At 46.1% G+C, this 21,363-nt stretch overlaps 1 protein-coding gene across 3 annotated transcripts in view; it reads right to left on the bottom strand.

Moving 5' to 3' along the window:
- Positions 1–21,363, bottom strand: part of SETD1B (SET domain containing 1B) — a 54,067-nt gene that overhangs the window by 9,420 nt on the left and 23,284 nt on the right. For all 3 annotated transcript variants that reach the window (XM_026859454.1, XM_026859455.1, XM_026859456.1), the window contains exons 6-12: positions 13,109–13,879; positions 7,695–7,865; positions 6,668–6,755; positions 5,560–5,777; positions 5,150–5,291; positions 3,968–4,423; positions 595–2,151 (exon numbers count right to left, since the gene is read on the bottom strand). In XM_026859454.1, the coding sequence (XP_026715255.1) occupies positions 595–2,151; positions 3,968–4,423; positions 5,150–5,291; positions 5,560–5,777; positions 6,668–6,755; positions 7,695–7,865; positions 13,109–13,879 (3,403 nt within the window). The remainder of the gene's footprint in view (positions 1–594; positions 2,152–3,967; positions 4,424–5,149; positions 5,292–5,559; positions 5,778–6,667; positions 6,756–7,694; positions 7,866–13,108; positions 13,880–21,363) is intronic.

The following is a 21,363-nucleotide window of genomic DNA, read 5'->3' as shown; positions in this document are numbered from 1 at the left end:
GCCCCACCAGCACCAGCTGGTGCTACACGTGCTCCTCGCTGCAGCACTAGCAGTCTATTCCCCCACCCAGCCCGGGGCCATGTCTGTCCCTCATGTGCAGCTTAGAAACCATTGCTTTTATTAGTATTTCAAACTCAAAGCGAGTTAAAGCTGCTAGCACCACTAACTCATCATTTTGGGCACAGATGGTGAGATTATTTTTACAGCAAGTTTTAGCCCCAAGTTAAAGCCCTGTATGTGCAGACTAGAAATTCCACAGGCAAGTTGGAAAAAAAAAAAAAAAAAAAAAAAAAAAGAGTCTGGTTTAAATGCAGACAGAAGCTTCTCAAACTAGCAAGGAAATCTCCCCAGAAGAGGTGCATACAGATTTTCCCTGCAGTCCTAGATTGAAAATGCAGCAAGAACAGCCACTTCTGCAGTATTTTTATATTGCAGCTTCAGGGAATAAAACAGTCTAAAATTCCCTGCTGATATAAGCAATTGCTATTCTAGTAGGCAACAAATTTAGTCTTTTGCATTGTAAGTCCTCCACAACGACCATCTAGTGCATCTTACACGCTTCGTGTAACGCAGCGCGCCAGTGAGAAAGGATATAAGGATGGAATACCCACAGGGTGTCATTGAGCCAGTCCATACCATTGTCCTGCTGTAACAAGCGGTCATATGTGATACACATGAATTTGATATCTTCCTCATCTATGCCTCCGTTCCAAATATCATACAAAATGGTCATCTCCTCAAACTCGGAGCGTGGCCTGAACTGAGGCCGGGGTGGGGAATACTCAGGGGAAGGAATCACTGGGAGGTCCTCAGGTGTCTTCTTCTGCCTTCGCCACTGTCTTTTAGGTTTCGCGTGAGCTTCTTCTTCCTTGAAGTCTTCATTCCACTGGTTCTCCAGTTCCTTAAATGGCAGTTTCTCTGCAACTGTCTCAGTTGCTATTTTCTCATGGAAACCGTCATTCCTGAAGTCCAGGGTGACGGCTTCAGGGTCTTTCAGTCCATAGAAAGCATCAGGATGTCCACTCAAGAGCTCTTTGCCCACAGCACTATCCACCAAGGCCACTGGCACAGGAGGAGGCTCTATGGTTTTGCCCGAATACACATCCAACGAGAGGACAGAAGGTGGCGACCGTTTTGGCCGACCTGGCCTCCTTTTGGGAAGAACAGAAGGTGGTGGTGGGGGAGGAAGAATAGAAGCACCAGTGGGTACTTCTGGTGAGAGCAAAACAGATTTTACATCTGCCTTGCATTCCTCAATGGGCATTCTTCCATCTCCATGCATGCATGGCAGGGCTGCTACAGGTATTGGCTCATCAGGTGGCAAACCCATGTCCGTGTGGAAATCTGCTTGTGGGGGGCTGGCAAAGGGGATAGGGGAAGGAACACTGTTCATGCTGATCGTAAGGGAAGCACCAAGAGGTTCTTTAAAGGGTTTCTCATCTAGCTCATCCTCTGACGGTTTCTTGCCAGACAGAAGGCAAGGAATGGTAGCACCAGCCTCTGGGAAAGTAGGCGTGAAATTGAAATCTCTCCCAGGAGTCCGAGGAATGCCACTGTTAATGCCAGGAGATTGGGATGGGTAGGAAAAGGGGCTCCCTGGGACTTGAGGGGAACTGAGGGTCAAGCTGCTTCCCGTAAGGGGAGCGTCGCTTCCTGGCGTGGCTGGAACAGTTTCCGTGCTCTGTGACTTCGCAAGGGGGTGTGAAGACTTGGCCAAAATGTCTCGCCCAGGAGTCCTAGGAATCTCCTCTTCCACGGACGTTTTGGTCACCATTAACTGTTCAGGGAACTTTTCTGGAGGGACTAAAGATTCTTCCTTGCCGGGAGTTGATGGTAAGGGAAGCATGGAGGATGGCACCTTGTGGGCTGGGAGCAAAAGAGTATCAGTCTCTGAATGGATCATCACCTCCCGTCCAGGCGTGCGAGGCAGCCGGTCGTCCTCCTCTGCTCCAGAGAGCAGTTTTGTTTTAACACGAGCTTCTAAGCTGCTGTCATCAGACTTGCTAAAGAAGCTGCTTTTATTGGCCAGAGGTTCTCCAAAGACTCCCACTGGAGTCGAGAGACAGAGCGCCGCCTCCTCATCTTGAGATTCAGGCTTAGGACCTTCCTGCACCTCTGGCTCCAGCATGGTAGTGGGTTCGGTTTCTTCCTCTGAAAGGGGAAAAAGAGAGGAGAATCAGGAGCTTTGCTTCCACTTGGTTACTCGCCACTTGTAAAGGCATGTTTAAGATGCCGCAATTACAGAACAGCTCAATTCCACTGGGAGGCTTTAAAAACTCCAATGCTTTACATCTTGGAGGCACAGAGTGTGGAGTAATTAGACGCTACCACAGACATCCCTAATGGACCATAAAAAAAGAACGCACTATTAATTTGAGGATTAGCTACAACACAGGCCAGAAAGAAGGTTTTTCTGCTTTCAAAACCCCTGACCACCTTTTGTACCGACATAAAAAGAATTAGCGGATTGTGGGGTGAGGACGTTGGAGGAGAGCTGTCAGAGCCCCAAGCTATCAGCTTTTCTAATGTGGGAAAGTAAACTAATTGCAAGGCCAAGAAGCACCCTCAGCTCTCCAAGGAGGGAGCAGAGAAGGGAGGAGTGTAACACTCCTGAACAACACATGAAGGAAACGGGAAGCCCTTGTAATGAATGAGGAGACACTCAGATGCTATCAATGAGGCAATTTATATGCTGCTCTCTCTGCAGCAGGCTCATTTGTCTGGAGTTTATTTACCCCCTTAGGGCCAGGGCCAAAAGGAATCAACAGTGAATCTTGTTAGGCAGCTCAAAATAACATTTTCAAGTGGGAGAGCAAAAGGAGGTGAAAATGCCTGGAGAGCTGGAAGGAGAGCATTGCCCATTTGTGCTGAATGAACTGGAGAGATGCTGAGGAAGGGTCTGATCCCTGTAAGCCCTGTATGACCGGGCTGGGCTGCACAAGAAGAATGATGCACTTTGAGCTTGTTTCCAAAAGTTTACCTATAAAGCTCATTCCACATGTCAAGGTGCCCAAATGCAGGTCTCCCCAAATTTATATCCTTTCTGTCCTCTATGACCCGTTCTAGAAAGGATCTGTGTAAAACTTCTTTGCCCTTTCCAAATGCTAAACTACATTTTGCCTCTTTACGCCTTTCAGATTTGATGGCAGCCAAGGAGTGATAGCTTGTGCAGGGACTGGATTTCCAGCTCTCCAAGTGGCAAAATACTGCTCAGTCCTCACGCACCAGTCCTGCCCAAGGCTCACACTGCAGGCCACACCACATGTGATCATCCTGTTGACTCCAGTTTTTAACTTCTTAATTCCTCCCTAGCTGCAGTATTTGTCAAGCTTTATGCAACTCATTCCTGTTTTAGTAAAAGGTTTCTGATCTCCTTAGGTTAAATACAACTCGGTATTGAATGAAGACAATCGCCTTCCTTCAGGAAACCAGGGAGTATCACTCATTTAAAAGGACTAATTAAAAAAACTCACAAATAATAATATCAGGAACCAGATATAATTCTGAGACTCCACTCACCTGCCCCATATAGCTTCCCAGTGACATACTGCTTCAGTATTAAAACCAAAAGGAGCCAGTAGTGACTCATTAAGCACAGATTCCTGTTCTGTTTTAGCAGCCATGGCTTTTCTATCTTGAGCTTCAGCCATCACACCATCCAGTCAGTCACCCTCAGACTATGACAACTGTTCAGTTCCTGTAGGACACTAACTAAACTGGCCCAGGATAAGATTCTGGATACAATAACCACAGTATTTTTAGTACCAGATGGCTTGTGTAGAGCTCCTTACTAGGAAGGAAAAGTTCAGCACAGACCTCTTTGCCTGTACAGATAACACCTAGCCTAGAGCCAAGACTGGAGGAAGAAAGAGAACAAGTGAAATACAAAACCACACATATTGAATGCTGCGAGACTACTGTACTTGGAAACGTGGTAAAAAATGCTAAACCACATGGAAGAGCATACCTGGCCTGCAGATGGGAGACAACGCAAGTTTTGTCTCCTGGTCTCTTTCCATAACCAAGTGTTTCAGTGTTTCAGCAGCAATAGATGCCTCTGGGACTTCACCACATTCACCTTCCCCTGCCTTGATTTCTTCCATGCCTTCATCTTTCACTGCCAAAGCTGGCTCCACGAGTCCCAAGCCTGTTGCATCCATGTAGTCATCCACAGGATACAGCTCCAAAATGGTCTCCCTCTCATCATCAGGAAGCTCATGACCAGCAGGTTCATGCTCAGTCTCAGCAACCATGGCTTCTCTATCTTGATCTTCAGCCACCTCTTCCTCCTCCTCATCTTCATCATCATCATCCTCATCCTCATCTTCATCATCTGAGTCTGAACTTGACTCAAATTCAGAGGAGTCCTCACTTTCATCAGATGATTCAACTTCAGCCTTGGACGACGAGGGACTTGCTACATCTACAAGAAGAACAAATTACCATTAGTTCTGCTTTCTGACTTCATTAAATAATGAGGGTCTACTACAGGAGCAAGTATCACTTCCTCACTCTAACAGCATGGAAACATCAACAGCAGTGTGTGGGTTTGAAGGAGTCACCTCTTGATTTATTTATTTTTGAAGAGATTTATAAACCATGTATTCGGATGCTTACAACAATCACCACACAACAAGCAGTTCCACGAGCAGCAGAGCTAGTGCTGCCTGGCACCTTGCCCGTGTGGGTCTCTTGGGGGACTGCATCTTTACTGGAGTTGTACTAAGATTTTCTGCTGTCTTCACACACTGCTTTAAAATGTGGAAACTATCACCTTCCAGAGCAGGAACTGATTAATAGGACAGAAAGTTATTAGCAGCTAAATTACCCATTTGAAATCTGGTCCCTTCTCCTCCCAGCCACACACGTTTCATAAAACAAGCACAAACTTAACTGGGTTTAAGACCTCTGCCTCTCTGTCAAGTTGGGCTGGGATCACTCAGGGGCTGCAGAGGTATTGCAAAGAGATCCACAGACTGAGGGAACATGGAAGCCTCGCAGGTAACAATAAAAAAGACCTGTATGCATTATCTTGTATAAAACCTTCAGTGAAAGAAGGTGTACAAATAAAAAAAATTGGCTCACAAGTACAAAAAAGAGACTACACCTGACCCCAAAGGCAACGCTTGCTGCTTCCACAATTACTCACCCTCCTCGGAGTCCTGCTCCTCCTCCTTGTCACTTGTGTCTATGCCTGTCTCCTCCTCGTCATCATCTTCATCCTCGTCATCCTCTTCATCATCATCTTCATCCTCCTCATCATCATCCTCCTCCTCATCCTCCTCTTCCTCCTTTGCAAGAGAGCATTGCCAAAAATGAACAGTGTCTGACTCTGAGACCTGGCTGTCACTGTAGTAACCACCAACTCCCAGGGACACTGATCAGAGAACCTGAACAAGGAATAACCTCACAGAGGTTCTCTTAGGGCAGACCCTAAAAGCAGAACTCATGTTCTAGAGACTGTAGAGAACAAGAGAAGGTAGAATTTGGCATCTGAAATTATGAGGCCCCCTTTTAATGACAGACAACATTCAAAACTGCAATCACAAACCAACACACCTTGCCAGGTGCTGCTTTCACCAAGCCTCCCTCTTCTTCCTGCTCCTCTTCCTTCTCTGAGGAAGACTCTTCCTCTTTCCCTGATGTCTCATCTCCCTCTTCTCCCTCACTGTCGAGCTCCAGCGGCCTTGCTGGTCGCCGCCTCAGCCCCACTGCTTCTGCATCCTTCTTTGACAGGTCAGATGTTGTATCAGAAGCATCTCTGTCTCTCTCCGACTCTGGTGAGGGAAAAAAAAAAAAAAAGAAAGAAGGAAATTGCCATCAAATCCCTTGCAGAGGGAAAAAGTTGTCTACATAATGGACACTATTTCTTTGAGAAGATCAATGTTAAGAGCCATTTGCCCATGGGGCATGTGAGAGCCGAGGTTTACTCATTGCACAGTGCAAGTGATGGTGAGATAGGGTGCAGGGTCTTCAAATGACAAGGATGGTAAAATGCAGGTGGCCAGAGCTGACAAGCTGTAAGCTAGGAGACATGGTATGACGGAGGTCAGAACAGGTAAGCCCGATTTAATACCTTTTTGTTCTATTTAAGTGCTTCACAAAATCCTGCTTCAGTTTCAAAACCAGTTGTGCCATAAAGTTGGTTCAGAATAACAACTAACTGGAATTCACTTTTTTATGCAGAACAAAAGATATTTAAAGCTTTGTGTTATTTCTAGTCTTCCCTGCCTCCAAGAAAAAAAGTTAAAATATCTTCCAATAGATTTTTCCGGTAAATAACTTTGTTTTGTTTTTAAAATCAAATGCAGGGCGAACTGTCTCTTACATGCTTTCTCCCACAAGGTACCCAGTGAGCTGCAAGCACTGCCCCTGCAACAGTCCGTGAACTCATCTGAGCTCCCTCTACTGGGTGACCAGCTCTGCATCAGCAGAACTAAAACAGGTTATGAGTTAGCCATAAAATGTGGGTCTTAAATTTCCCGCCAGTAAATTTAAGATACTGAATCCAAAGGAGACATCTCCCAGCTGATCAGTGTTGTGAAAAGCAGGGTTTTAGCTCAGAACCTTGACTTTAAGTAAGCACACTGCTGTGAAGTTTAAAAGAATTCAGCTTGCACGTGGTTTGCATCTGCTCTTGTGTTTCAAACAAATGTGCTTTGCAAACCTTCATCTTCATCATCGACAGAAGTAGAAGGCCGGATTCTCTTCTGATCTCCTGCTGAGGCAGCTTCAGGTGGCTCCTTTCTTTTCACCTAAACAAAAGATACAATTAGCATTTCTAAAAGTTTAAAAACAGCAGAAATCAACTTAAGCAAATTGCTACTGCTTTACTTTGCCATGGGGACTTGCACCCAGAAACCAAGGGCCACTTCCCCAGCTCTTGATCCCTTTATTTGCTTGCAAACAGAATTTTACTGTGAATGAAATTCTACCCCTTCAATTTGCATCAAAACATTCTGGGTACCAGCATGGTGCAGGTCATCACCAGGTACTTTGAAGATGACAGAGAAAACACTCGACAAATCCATGTATCTGAGACCTAGCAGAACAGAAAGAGAGCCTGAGCCTATGCCACCTTAAAGAACCTCAAAGGAAGTTTTATTCTAAACGAAGACTGCAGGATCTCTTATCCTAAACCTTTACTTACACCTTCTGTGCATTCAAAATCCTGATTTCAGGGACGCCCTCTCCCTCCCCCAACCCATACTTTTCATCTTTTATGCACATGGTCTTCGAAATAGGTGACCCTATGCTTACAAGTCTGATTCTGTAAACTTACATGAGGCAGAGAACACTTTTAACCAAACTTCAGGTGAGATTCAGCTGCCAAACTGCAAGTCATTCTAAGCGAAGAAATAACTGTGTAAAGCACTACAAGCATAAGCACTTTACAACCAGGCTGAAACGCTGGTTCCTAAACACAGGCAACTGTCCCATTTGCCTTGCAGAACAGGGAGATCCTTCACAGACAATTCACACATGTGGCAGATGAAAAGCTAAGGCTGGGGGAGAGGATCCTTGCTCTTAGAGTGTACTGGTGGGTTACAGTGATGCTGTCAGAAGCAACCCCATAAATGAACGCAGAGTGGGGCTAACACCCACAGGGCGTTGGGACACAAACCCAGAGGTCTGTCCTCCTAATGCTCCTTTAGGGAATGTTAGCAAAATGAAAGGCAGGTCTTTGTTTTTACCTTGAAGGATGGCAACCGGATGGCCCCTCGTAACCCAATGCCCAAGCCAATTCCCTCGTATCCCAGGCCTTCTCCTTTGTTCCAATTCTCCAAAAGACATGAGGTGATTCGATCCTTCGGCTTTGGTTTTTCCTCCAGTTCTCCTCCAGACTTCACTGGAGTGAGAGACGCCTGCAACAGAGAAAGCACACTTGAGAGGGAAAGTTTCCTGGGAAGCACACAAACTCTGGAAACCATTTAGACAGTTGAGGTTTGTGAAATATCACTGCTTTGCCCAGGCATCAGCTTGTCTGAAGGCAACGGCATCTGAAGATGCACCACGATGCCACACACACTTGAAATGGAGAAGGTGCAAGAGCTCTTCTTGGTAACAAGATCTTTCCATCTCTCAGAAGCCTTCTTCCCTTTGCATTTTAAAAAGTTATTTTCTCCGCATAAGGCACTAAAACTGATTAAGACAAAACTGCTGGGACTCCCAGAACAGTGGCTTAGTATGAGACAGTAAGTGATCTTGCATTTGGAGCCATCACACTGGCAGGCAGAAGAGCAGACACTCCTGCTCTCTTCACTGAATGTTTTATAACATCATCTCAATTTCCTTCATGTGTAGCTTAACAAAAGCCAAAGTACTTCACAAGAAAGGACAAGGGAAATGAAAAGACCCATTAGCCCCCATGACTCATTTCAGGTCTCTCAAGTCCCTGGTGTGGAGACCACAGTGACAACCTTCTGAACATCCCGAATCCAACACCGATGCTAGAAGCAAAGGCCATAAAAAGGAGAGATGAAAGAGGAAAAAAAAGTGCAAACATGAACCCAGGACTCAACAGCCCAAGGGAACGCATTCCTTCACCCAGGCAGGACCTACCAAGTGCCAAGGAGCAGCTACTGTACAAAGGTCCTGAACTCCAACGGGAAGCGAAGGAGCAGGGATACACCACCATCCTCATACTCGCCCTCCTGAACTCCCAACTGCTGCAGGAGCCCATCTCATCTGGTCACAGCTATGTGAGAAACAGAGCTACATCCCCCCCGTTACAAATAACCCAAGCATGTTCTATGTAGGTTAGCCTAACACTGTTATCTACATTTGCTAACCCACATAACTGAAAGTAACTTCAGACCACCTCATTGCAAAGACCTTTTTTTTTTGTGTGTGTGTGTAAGGCACAATATAGTAAGATGAAAATCGCACACATCTCTGTGTTCGCTTAGCAACCACAGCTCAAGTCCACAAAACCTGTCAGAAGGCTCCAGTCCTCAGAAACAGGAAAAATCAAAATATTTAGGCAAAACACCTAAGGGTCTACAAAACTTGTTAACTAGACACACAGCCTCATCTCTGCTCAGCCACGACAAAACCCTTTTCACCACAGCTGAGGTGTGAAGGAAAAGCAGAAACTCAAACCTCTGCAGCCATGGAGAGGCAGATGAGCCAGGGAGAGCACACATGCTCTTCTTGAGCAAAGGGCACTGGAGGTAATGTTCACTCGCATCAGCCAGCAGCATAACACTAAGAGTTGGTTTCTCTTACAGATATGAACAGAGATAATTTGCCAAAGCTGGTTGTAATCACTGAAGAGGAAGCATAAGCTCAGCTCTCCTGCTAATAAAGGACAAGACTAAGGGGAATATCAAGCAGAGAATCCAGGTAGCTGCATTCCGCAGCCAGGGATGGCTGGTTATTTCCTGGCATTCTGTTTAATGCATCTTACTCAGGCTTTCAAACCTAAACTCATCAACTGGATTCAGGAATAGGGAAAAGCCTTCCCCTAGGTCAGGCAGACAAGGTCCTTGGTATGTGCTGCCCTCCCTAGCAACATGCTCCTTAGCAGCTTTCATCCTGTAAGTTCTCCATCCTACCTGACCTAGGACGCCAGCTGGAGGACAGGACACCTTTACCAGGACACCTTGAGCATTCCCACCCTTTAGTTATGTCATGATACTTTTTGGGTATCCATCAGCTGCTCAATTCCTTTGATGGAACATAGCAGCCAAAAAACAGAGAGGAAAGACAGCTGTCACAGGAGGTGACAAGTGTGTTGCTTCTTGTGCATCGCTGAAGGTTCAGGGGCTGCCAGCAGCACTGTGTAGATAGTATTTGCTGTCCTACTAAACTTGGAACGTTGTTGGCCAGTCGAGGGTAAAAAGAAACCCACAAGGCTTTCTGCTCTTATGACTGGGGAAGGTGAGGAAGACAGCGGACCCACAAAACCTCCAGTCAAAGAGGGACACACCTACTGTAAGAACTGGCATATGGTGGAGCTCATGCGCTTCCAAGATGAGCTTTGATCTCCCCAGTGATACAACAGGAAGGCTGCTGCAGCTAGATGGTCCAAGGATAGGAGATATTAAAAGATATTCTCTCTCCCTACAAATGTGCCTCATTCATTTAATTCTCTCTCCCTACAAATGTGCCTCATTCATTTCTAAAGAAAAAAAAGAGGTAAACAAGCACATATGTTGTTCTTATTTATACTTCCAAACCTCTGAAAATAATATAATTTCTTTCACTACTGTCAATCAGTAAGGAAAAGTATGAGGAGCTCCAATTAAAACCATTAGGAGGGAGGAAATGGGGATGCAGGGCCTGTTCTGGAGGGTCATTTCAGCTCAAACAGTGCCTGCAGGTCCTGGTCTATTCCAGAAAATCAGTGTCATGGCAAAGCACGGGGAACCGACCTCCAGTTGCCACCAAGGAGCCCAGTCGGCTCATCCTCATGCGCATAAAGACACCAGCAATAGGAAGGTACAGTTTAAGCTAAATACTCATATTTTGTTTTCCTTTAGCAAAAGCAGGCAGCTTATGACTGAGAAGGAATCCTGTCCCACACCAGTGTCAGGGGCTGCCCAGTCCTAGCAGAAAGGAGGCTCTGAGATCTGTGGGATTTTTCTGCGTGCAACAGTAACACACGGCCTAGCAGAGGCTTCTCCAAGCAGTACCCTGAAGCAGCAATGGCTCTGGCATTTCTGTTCCTGGACAGAAAGCACAAGCGGTTTTCCATGCAGCAATTTCTTATTTTCAATTAGTCTGCTCACATCCAACATAATCTGTGGGAAGGACTGTGGCAAGGTGCTGTGGTACAGTCAGCTTCCTCTCCCAAAGTGGGTTACAAATTCCAGGTGAGGGAGGAACATGCTAAATCCAGCCATAGCTCAGGATATAAAAGAGCCCGAGCAGCCGCTGAAGATCTGCCTCGACTTGCTTCTGCTTCTTCACTGCAGATGTCTGGTTTAAAATAATTTCTTGGGTACTTCAGTTGCTGCTTTTGCAACTATTTGCTGGATCTGTTTCCCTCACTGCCCTGGAAAATCAGGGGCCTCCTCCAAAATTGTCAGCACACGCTCGCTGGTAGGAGGCAGAACCTCTGAGCGTTAGTCAGGAGGAGAGGGACCAAGTTTCTTGCTGCATGTCATGCCAGCCAGCTCTAAGCCAGAGCAAATTACACTGTCATAAAACAGCTGTTAAGCAGCAGCATTACCAACCTCTCTGGAAAGCCAAGGAGCTCTTCCAGACACTAGAGTTAGGATGCAACTGGCTTACAAAAGTAGGTAGTGAAGATACTGCTCTGAAAACTGGCATCTGAAACAGAAGATGCATCTGCAGGTTGTGGTTTGGTTTGTTGGACTTTTTTTACAATAATTCACTGCAACAGTAATTTTGAGCCTTGCATGAATCTTCCTGTAGTGTTAGCTTTTTTTTTGGTAGTGACAAATTCACCACATATTAGATCACAGAGCTGTTGGCTGGCCGAGGTACACTTTAAATTGGCTGAGAAAGGATCAGACGATTCATGCAAAGCTGTTTTCTTAACTAATCCCTGGAACTCCTCATGTATTTGGCCAGTGTTCAGCTTTTGAGTTAATTGCTGCTGGGTACATGCACTGGGAAGGCAGGAGGAGTGCAGAGAACTGGAAATACCCATAGATATCACACAAAGTGGGGAACACAAAATAGCAGCTTGGTGGTTTCAAACACTCTTCTTGCATCTGACTTCAGTTTTTTGGAGCTAAAGTTCAGCTTCCTCTTAGACACAGGAAGTCCTTGCACATTTGTCTCCTGATCTTGAGGTCATTTCCTCCTACAAACCCCTTCCTGGAGGCAGCCAGCAGTGTTCCAGACCACCAAAAAAAAAAAAAAAAAAAAAAAAAAAAAAAAAATCAGCTAAACTTTTCAAATTTCACACCCTGGGAATGCTGTACTGAGAGAGAAAAGGGAAAGGAGATGAGGAAGAGGGAATAGCCCTGGGCTTTTCAAGTGTAAGAGCAGTCCCATCACCACTCTTGAAGGCCTTCCTGAAAGAAGCGCAGTGGAGAGGACATTCTCTAGGAGCTGCTAGCCTTGTCCTACAACCACTCCTTGGTGGAATTCAGCTTTAACAGGAGTGCGCAAGGCCCTCCTGGGCAGGGAAAGTCTGCAAACACGCACAACGGGGCTGCGGTGACACGCAGGAGGGCACCTAGCCCGTGACCCTGCCCTGGGGCAGCAGTGGCTGCAGCAATGCCCTCCCTCAAACACCTGCACAAGGACATCAGAGCTCTCTGAAACACAGTCAGAAAAACAGCTCGTTTGCAGATCCCTCCTGTACCATGTCCCAGAACGGCCAGCATATCCCGCCAAGCAGGCTGGCTCAAGCAACACACCACCAAAGACAAATATGCTCTCCAAGACCCTCACAAAGCATGAGCTGCACTTAGTCCCTCGCAGAGAAAGGGCTGCCCTGAGATGCCCCAAAGCTGGAGGGAATGAGGAGGAGTAAATCCACCCCAAAGCAGAGGGATGTCACTGAGAACTAACCACTTCATACTCAGGCCCACATCCAAATTAGCAGGACGGTGTGAGAGCACAGCAGTTCACTCCCAGGCGAGCAGTTATTGCTCCACACATGTTCAGAGATAACTCTGCACAGCATAACTCCATCAATGCCTGGGAAGGACTAGAATTCCCAGCCTGTGTTTTGTTCTGACAGCAAAGCTGCATAAAATGCCTGCATATATGGAGTGACACCATGGAAATAAGCCAGGTTTAAGACCCAGGTGTTAACTTGTCCCAAGGCAGGTGACTGTAGGGACTGAGAACCTTCCAGATATTTGCAGGCCAAGGTCTGCAGTTCCCAGCACATACTCTTGTTGCCTGGGTCAGCACAAAGACCAGCCCCATGGGGAGGCACGGAGGCAGGTGAGGGACAGGGACATGCATGCCCCCCATTTAATGTCAAGCAAAGTGGTTTCTCACAGCAAAGCTATTCCGTGGCTTTATTTTTTGCTTCTGTTTTAGTTACCATCCAATTTTAGGGTTGTGGGTTTTTGGTTTTTTTTAAAGTCAGTTCCAGATCCCTGCTTACCAACGCCCTGGACACAAGCACTATGAACAGTTCTCCCAGGGATCCAGCACAGAGTATGTGAAAGCCTACCTTTGCCAGACGTTCCTTCTTGTCCCACCAGTCATCAAATGCCCGAAACGCCACCACTTCAACCATCTTCCGGTTCAGGTCCCTTTTCATGATAGCCTTTAACTCCTTCACTATGACCAGGAGGACTCCATCCACAGTGGCTTTGTGGGGATCTTCCTTCTTCGGCTCATAACCCGGCGGTGGAACTGAGGGGTCAAACTTGGGCAGTGGTGGCCACTGCTGTCCACGACCAAGAGCTGCTCCCATGGAGAAAGGGCGGTATGGCGGAAGATTCACAAACTGCATCCGACCCGTCATGAAAGGCGGATACTGGTATGTGTTTTGTGCCTGCATCATGCGGCTCAGCATCTGAGTTTGCATCTGGAAGGACATTGGCATGCCACCCCACTGGTTGCCCAAGACACTTATCATATCCACTTGCATGACAGGGAACATGCCAGGATGGAACGGAGGAAGCGGAGGCAAGATATGAGGCGGAGGGACCCCAGGGGGGGCAGGGAGTGGAGGCGGGGGGACAGTGACAGCAGGGTGAGTGGGTGGGGGTGGTGGAGGTAGAGGTGGAGGCATCGGGAAGCCTGGCTGTGGAGGTGGCGGAGGAGGAAGAGGAGGGAATCCCGGTGGTGGCAGGGGGGGGATCGACGGGGCCATCACGGCCGTGTTGCTGACAGAGGAGTTCACCACAATGGTTTTGGCACATTCTGCACTGGTGATGGGTGCAGGATTGGTCTCATCGTCAGAGATCTCCATGTCCTCCCCTGAAGAATGCTGACCCTGCAACAAAAGACAGAGAAAAGGTGAGGAGCACATTCCTTTTACATTAAATATCACAGCTCTGGCTGCTTCAAACAAAAGCTAAGTTTAACACACGTTTTAATTGGGAATGGAGAAAAGCGAGCAATGCTCTGAAAAGACAGGGCCCATTGAGCAGCTGGTGCCTATTGAAGCTTTTCTCTTCCATGTCAGACCTCAGGAAGCAGAGAGGTAAAAGCTTTCTAAAAGAGCATCAGTATCAACTGAACAAAAACCTCAGCTTCTATGGAACAGAAGGAATTGCTCCCATGCTCGGCGAAATACACACAATCCAAATGTCTTTCACTGCAAGATACAGTATCTCTTATTTGTATTTAATACTGACAGGTGCATTACACCATGAGTTTTTATTCCTTAGTTTTTAACATGCACAAAGAATTTCCCTGCTTTTAAATTATAATCCCTGGCTCGTTTGCTGTCAACTCTTAACCCCTAATTGTGGGAAGACAATACTTCCATATGGTTGCTGCTACTAAAAGTTGGTTTTGACTAGACCACAGCAATTCACATGGAGAAAAAGAACCCCAAATCTGCTTAAATTGCCTTTAAACATGAGTCATAAATGCTGGAATTCGGACACGGCATACGTCATGTTCCTGGGCAAAATGAATACTTTGCTAGCCACAAGATATACAGATATAGAATTATAGAAAAATACAGTTTGGAAAAGTATTTTAATATTTTTAAAAAACAGAAAAATGCTAAAACTATATTCCACCTCCACTGTCAAATAGATGGACGCTGGATTAAAACAGAGGGTGCCTGCTTGCTCTGAAGTCTCAAAGCTGCCCCATTAGGTTCCATACCCCACCAGCTAGTTCCATCCTCAACAGCAAATGGTCACACCTGCACGCTATGTCCTACAAGCAGTTCAGTCCTGACACTGTCTCCAGCACAAAGAAACCACATGTACGACTGTCACATCCCTCAAGTATTGTTAAATCCTGATGAGAAATACAGAAACCAAATACTGCTGGAAGACATACCCAACACACTGACAGTTTATCTAGGAAACATGAATGGGGCTGACCTTTTACTTGTAGGGATGTCAGCAAAGACAAGACATGGCCCCAGCTACCTCCTCCAAAACTACTCCCATCTTCCTTTTTTTCCAGCTAAAATCACCAAAACCCACACTCTTGTGACAGCAAACATCTCTCAGTTATTTTCAAGGCAAAAGCAGAAGCACTCAACATGACCTTCTCTCCCAGGCTCTCCACAAGCATGACTGGCTTGCCTCCTTCAAACAACTTACCAAGCACTTCCTTCCTCACAACAACAAAAAATCTAAACAGTTTGCGTGTTGCCACCAGCTGATCTAAATAAAGAGCATCCCCATGTTCATCAGCACAGACCAGAGCACAGCAGCGATGCTCTGGTTCCACCAGAGCTCTCCTGCCTGCCCTGGATGCTGTGGGCTCTAGCCCACCTGAGGCAGTAAAAGATCACGACCAAGTGGTCTTTGACTGCCTCTCTACCTCAATCTTGGCAAGAGTTTTGGAACCTACTGGTTGTTTTCAGCCAGATTTGACTGAAGATCCCAAAGGTGTTCATTTCTTCCACGTTTTGTGCCAGCAGGTACCTCTTCTGTCTGCTTGCCTACTAGTCTTTGCAGTCTGAAAGGAAAGAGCAATAAAGCTCAGCCCTTATCATACAATGGAGAAATTGCACTGGGGAGAGCTGATGGGAAGGAGGCTTTGTTGGCAGTTCTTGCCCTGAAACTGCTGTGATTTGATTTTTAACCTGTGAATTTTGCACCGGGGTAGGGGAACAAAAGCAAGAGCAGCTGAGTTGACAACTCTGCTATGAACTGTAGCTGTATGACGCTGAGGAACCACAACTATCCAAATCAAATGCTTCACGTTTTATCAAAGGTCATCTCTGCTACAGCAGCTACCACCAGAGAGCAGGCTGAGCACAACACTTGCAACAGCAGCTTTACAAATCCTGTCCTAGCACCTCCCCTCGCCCTGGCTTCCCTGCATTCCTCTGCTGCGGCATGAACCCACCAGCTCACGCACTGCATGGGTCACCCCCAAAAAGCCACTCGCAGTTTTAGTGGCATGAAAACGCCCAATCCCTCAAGCTCAACAAGGCGACCACCTTTTACCCCCGCAGAAGGGCTGAAAGCACGAGCCTGGCAAACCCTGCAGCGAGTGCTATCGACCCCCTGCTAACCGTAACGGAGAGGAGACTCCTGTAGTTGCTGAGTTGCTTTAGTGCATCTGTATGTGCAGGGAGGTACTCCAAGGGCTGTTCTTTAAACCCTAAAATTAACAGCTAAAAAAGGAGAAGTAGAAATAATAACCCGCTGCACTTGAGTCTTTCCAAAGCCAAACTGTATCATCTCCTCCTCAAGCTGTCCACATCTGGCTAACATTTCTAAGTGGGTCTCACACCCTGCATCCTCTCCCCAGCAGCTCTATTGCAGTCACGTCCCACGCTGAGGATGCTGGGGAATGAAAGGACATTCTGCAGTTTCAACTACCGCAGCTCCAGTGAAAGGGGCAAAGGAAGAGCAAAGATGACAACTGTGGCAGGTGTAAACAAATTTCCTCTGAAACAGACCCCGTTTTTCAGTAAGTGAACACAAAAGGCACTGTTAAAAGCACTGGCTCCAATTGCAAAAGCTGGATGATGCTAAAGGTCACTGTTGGATATGAAGCCAAGAGCGTTCAGGCTACCAAAGACAGACAAAACTAGCTTCATATTCACATTCATCTCATCTGATGGGATATGGAGGAAAGTCACCCACAAAGCCTCGGTGGAGCAGTGCCACAGGGAGCTCCAAGCCACAAATTCTCCCCAGTCCTTCCTGCAGGATCCTGCACCCTCCCAGTGCCACCCCACACCAGTCTGAGTCACCACTCAAATCAGCCTCTGGTGAGCACACAGCACCAGTCCCACAGCGCCTGCCTGAGCCACGTCCTCCCCTCCCGGAGCACCACCAGCCCAGAGCAGCCCATCTTGCTGTAGGAGACCCAGGTACTCCCACTCGTCACCCAGAGCCCACTCCTATCTGCATCAGTCCTTTACTCAGTCTCAGATACCAAAGATTCCTGCCTGATAAATTTCCTTCCTCTTGAAGGAAATATCAGACAGAAAAAGCCAATCCTGAAACTGCAGAGAGGTGACACGACTAATCACACTCAGTGTTGTAAGTACACAGCAGCTTTCTCCATTCAACCATGCATTTAATTTTACTTAAGAGGAAATAAGAACTGTTAAAGCAATAGCTAGCACTTTTGGAAGATTGAAAGGTGGTGGGGTTTTTTTTAATTCTTCTGGTGTTCAGATGGGTCTGCAGGAAGCAACAACAGATTCCCTGCTTCCTACAATGTTGGGCTGACAACTCACCTGCACTTGCACAGCGAACACAGCCTGTGCTCCAGTTTTATCCCAAGCAAGATGGAAAGGGAAAGAGAAAGAGATTAAGCGGCAGGGAGAAACAGATCAAAAAGGCAGAGGGAAAAAAAAATACACAAGGTTAGGAAAGAGGTCAAACCAAAAGAAGGTCATCTACAAGGAATTCTTTAAAGAAAGTTAAGAGGAATGAATATTTAAAGTGGATGAGCAGTTACAGTAAAGTCGTATCTAAGGGGCAAAAAACATGGGCACCAACTGAGTGAAAGAGATAAAGGTACAGAAGGAAAAACCAAGGGGAGACATAGAAGGATCTTCTGTTACATGAATTTCTTTTCATTCATCTGTCTGAACCTGGATTTACCGTGGTTGCTACCAAATAGCTCTCAGGGTAGAGCTGAAAAGTAGCTACACTGTCCTCCCAAAGAAATTGCCTTTTAGCTGGCTTCCCTCTTTGGTCTCACAAGGAGAAAAAAAGAGAGCTGGTATGTGGCGTATGTACTGCTACGAGGATGTCATGGCCATCGCTGTCAAAAAACTGCGTCAATCAGTCTTGGAGTTCACCTGCACATTTCTGAGGGCATCTGGTACAATGCTTCCAGAAAACCTCCCTTTGACCCACTGACAGAAAAGCCATTTCCAACTAAATTAATCTGTGCTGCCATCTTTACTTTGCATTAATTAAATTAAGAGTTAGCAAAACAGGTATTTAATTATACGCATGACACATTTTTCCAAAGGTGTTTTAATGATGCAAATTTGTTGGGAAAGATTCACGTCAGCGTAACTGGTTATAAATGGCCTCATTCATTGTTCACCCAAAGTGCTAACTGCCAGCTTTAGTACCGGTACAGCACATTTTAGCACAGGCAGAGCCTCTTGAGTTAAGTGAAGGGAACATCCTGAGATCTCACTCCTGGATCAGCCTGAATAGTGACAGGGTAGAGAGCCACTGAATGCAGGGTATCGGTTTTATCTCTGAACAATACCCAGCATTTAGCAAGCAAATGTTCATACCTGCAGAAAAAAAGAAACTACATCCTAATATTTGCATGCAGAACTGGCAGTTTCCAGATGTGAAGAGGCTGTTCTCTCCCCGACCCAGAGGAGTACCGACAGTGCAGCAGCAGTTGGGAGTTTCATCGTACGTGCCATTCGGTACCTTTCCTATGGGCAGAGGAACTTCACATGCTTTCACTTCCTTTTAAAAAGGCCATCTGATAAAGAATTTACTCAGAATTTCAGAATGAATTTTAAATACTATCATCTTACAGCTAATTTCACTTAAATATTCTGCTGGGTACCAAGTTACTTACATTTGAGGGAGGGAACTTGTAACACTGAATGTATACTCTGACATAGCCTGGCTAAGCTCTGGTGCATCAAAATAATGAAATGCAGGATCAATGGCATTCAGCACAATGCAAGGTCATTAGCTTTAATTAAGGGAAGCATCTTATGCTTGGAAGAAGTAGTAAACTTTTAAGCCTGCTGCAACTTACACTCACAGAAACCACAGAACAAAAAAAATCCACTCTTTAAGCCCTAAAACTTAAAAAACTCTATATTTAAATACTGAAAATCTTTGCCATTTAAAATGTTAAGCAGCAGCTTTTCAATAAAGCTAGAACTACAATCAGAAGTGGCTCCTGGACAAAAAGTTTTCATAACCTGGTCAAACAGTCATCACTTGGTTTTGGATTAAGTCCATTCAAGGGTCTAAAATATTTACAAGTGAGCAAGTCTCACCCTTTATCCTTAGAAAAAGTAGAGAAAGAAAAGCCTTCAGAGGTGGAGAGGACAAATTGACCAAACAGGGTCGTGCAGTAAGTTGCTGACAAAGTTGAGAATAGACTCCAGGTCCCTCCAACTGCCTCCCCACAAGGAGCTCACACCGTGCTCCTCACTGCCCACACACTGTGTTTGACAAAGGAAACGGCCCCAGAGCGACACGCTGTGATCCCAGGGTGAAAATAGCCCAGGTTCCCTAACACACAACTCTCTTCCCAGACTCCTTCAGCAGAGCACATTAAAGAGAAGGAGACGTTTCAAACCTGGCGCATTTCTTACAACATCATCCAGAATAAAAAAGAAACCTGAGGATGCAAACCAGCCACCTGCAACTCTTCCTCAAAGACACAATTTCAATGAAAAAAATCCTTTTAAAAAAAATGCAAGCCCATTCAAGTTTGGCCCGAAGAATCACACCGTTCACTTTGCTAACAGAGTGAAATACCTCTTGCTGTCCAAAATCTACATATCAGAGCACAGTAAAGCCTTCAGAGTACGTTGCTTTGTTTGTTTTTAACCTGCTTTTAGCTAGAGAAGAGCTTGCAGGTTCCACACGTTCTTGGCAAAGCACGTAAAGAGGAGCCGTGCCTCCAAACTGCCCTCTGTGCTTACTGGGAGTGCAACATTTGGGCACGATGACATGGCAGAGCGTTCACACCTCACGGTGCCAGGCATGAACAAGGCAGACTTGGTACCGTATTTACAATACACAGAAATATTTTTACTTTGCTAACTATAATTATAGCTCTCCCTCTGAAAGAAAACACACAAGGGTGGTACTTCACTGGTGTTGCAGAAGTGGAGTAGGGGAGGGCAGAGCTACTTAAGGTAGTTTGCCAGTAGTTCAGCTACAGCAGCAAAAAAAACCAGAACAAATCACTGCCTGCACCTTCCTGGGTGAGCTTTTGAGCCTGTTCAGATAACTGTGCCATCACCAGCACCCGTGGTGGCTTGTGTCAGGCAGCACACCACCACTGCAGCCTGGACCTACACTGAAGTTTATTTACTACCTCCTCCCCAGACACCCCGAGTCGGTTAGTCACGTCTTTCAACCTCCTGTGGGCAGCTAAGAGAGTACCCATCCTCCTGCTGCTGTCAGAGCGCATGATTGCGATTTTAACTGGGACAAAGACAGCTTTCAGGTGTATATGCACTATAATAAAATGCCCAGCTCAGCAACAGGCAAATGGAAAGATTAACATATTACAGATCAGTGACTATAAGTATCTTCTGCAACATGTATTTCTATCTCAAGAACAGAAGACTGCATGATTTTTATATAGCTATATATTTATACAGCACTTTGCAAACGAACTCGCAGGCAAAGGTTGCAAAGAAAATGGAGCAGAACACAGACAGAGCAGGGCGATGGACTCGCCACCGTGTCCCACAAAAAGAGCCACCAAAAAGGCTGCAACGGAGGGATTTCTCAGAAGAAGAGATATTAACTTGGGTGTTTGGGTTTCTTTATTATCAATTGCTAAAGTATCTCTTACTACTTGAAAAAAAAACAAAAAACAAAAAACAAAAATTCAAGCTCTATGAGATGACAATGTCCTGTCTTGGCTCAGCTCGTGTTTTGGTCTGGTACTTATTTGCAGAGCTTCTTTGGCACAGACAATTCTCTCCACACCTACAGGGCTGCGCAACAAGTAAAACAAGTGACAGTAATATTCAAGTGCTCATTGTAAACAAACAGCACTGTAAACACCAGCCTAACTTATGCCATTTTCTTTTTTTGATTCTAATGCCAAGAGGGCACTTTAAGTCAATACCTCAAACCACAGAAGGATAGAGGGAGAATTCCCCAGAAGTCCCTGTCAGTCCCAGAACAGGGGGACGGGGGTGAGGAAATGCCACCACGGTGCTTGTTTGTCTCACAATGTGCTGCCTCAGGTGCTGGGCCCTAATTAGACCAACCTGCACACAGGAAGATGCTGCAAGTTGGGATTTGTAAGGATGCGAGGAAGGAGCTCACCTGGGCTTTCAGTGCACGGCGGGAAGGGCTTTTGAGAGGAGGCAGCACGTGGAGCTAATGCTTACAAAGGGAAAAGGTCTCCTCACTCACCCAGTGTTTCCTGACACTACAGAAACATAACTAAATCGACTTGTGTTTTAAGGACGGTGGGAGAGCTGGAAGGCTGCCCAATGGTCCATGCCATCGTTAGAAAATCTAGTGAATTAAGATGACAGCATGAGCAAAAATGACTCCTGTACGATGTGCACAAGTGCCAAAGACAGCATCCCAGACTCATGTAAATCTGCACTGCCAGTTTCCTGCAGGCCCTCAT

The sequence above is a fragment of the Athene cunicularia genome (genome assembly GCF_003259725.1).
Source record: "Athene cunicularia isolate RWA chromosome 15 unlocalized genomic scaffold, athCun1 chr15_part1, whole genome shotgun sequence".
NCBI lineage: Eukaryota > Metazoa > Chordata > Aves > Strigiformes > Strigidae > Athene > Athene cunicularia.
Note: the sequence above shows the minus strand (reverse complement) of the source record. Positions and strands in the feature narration are given on the sequence as shown.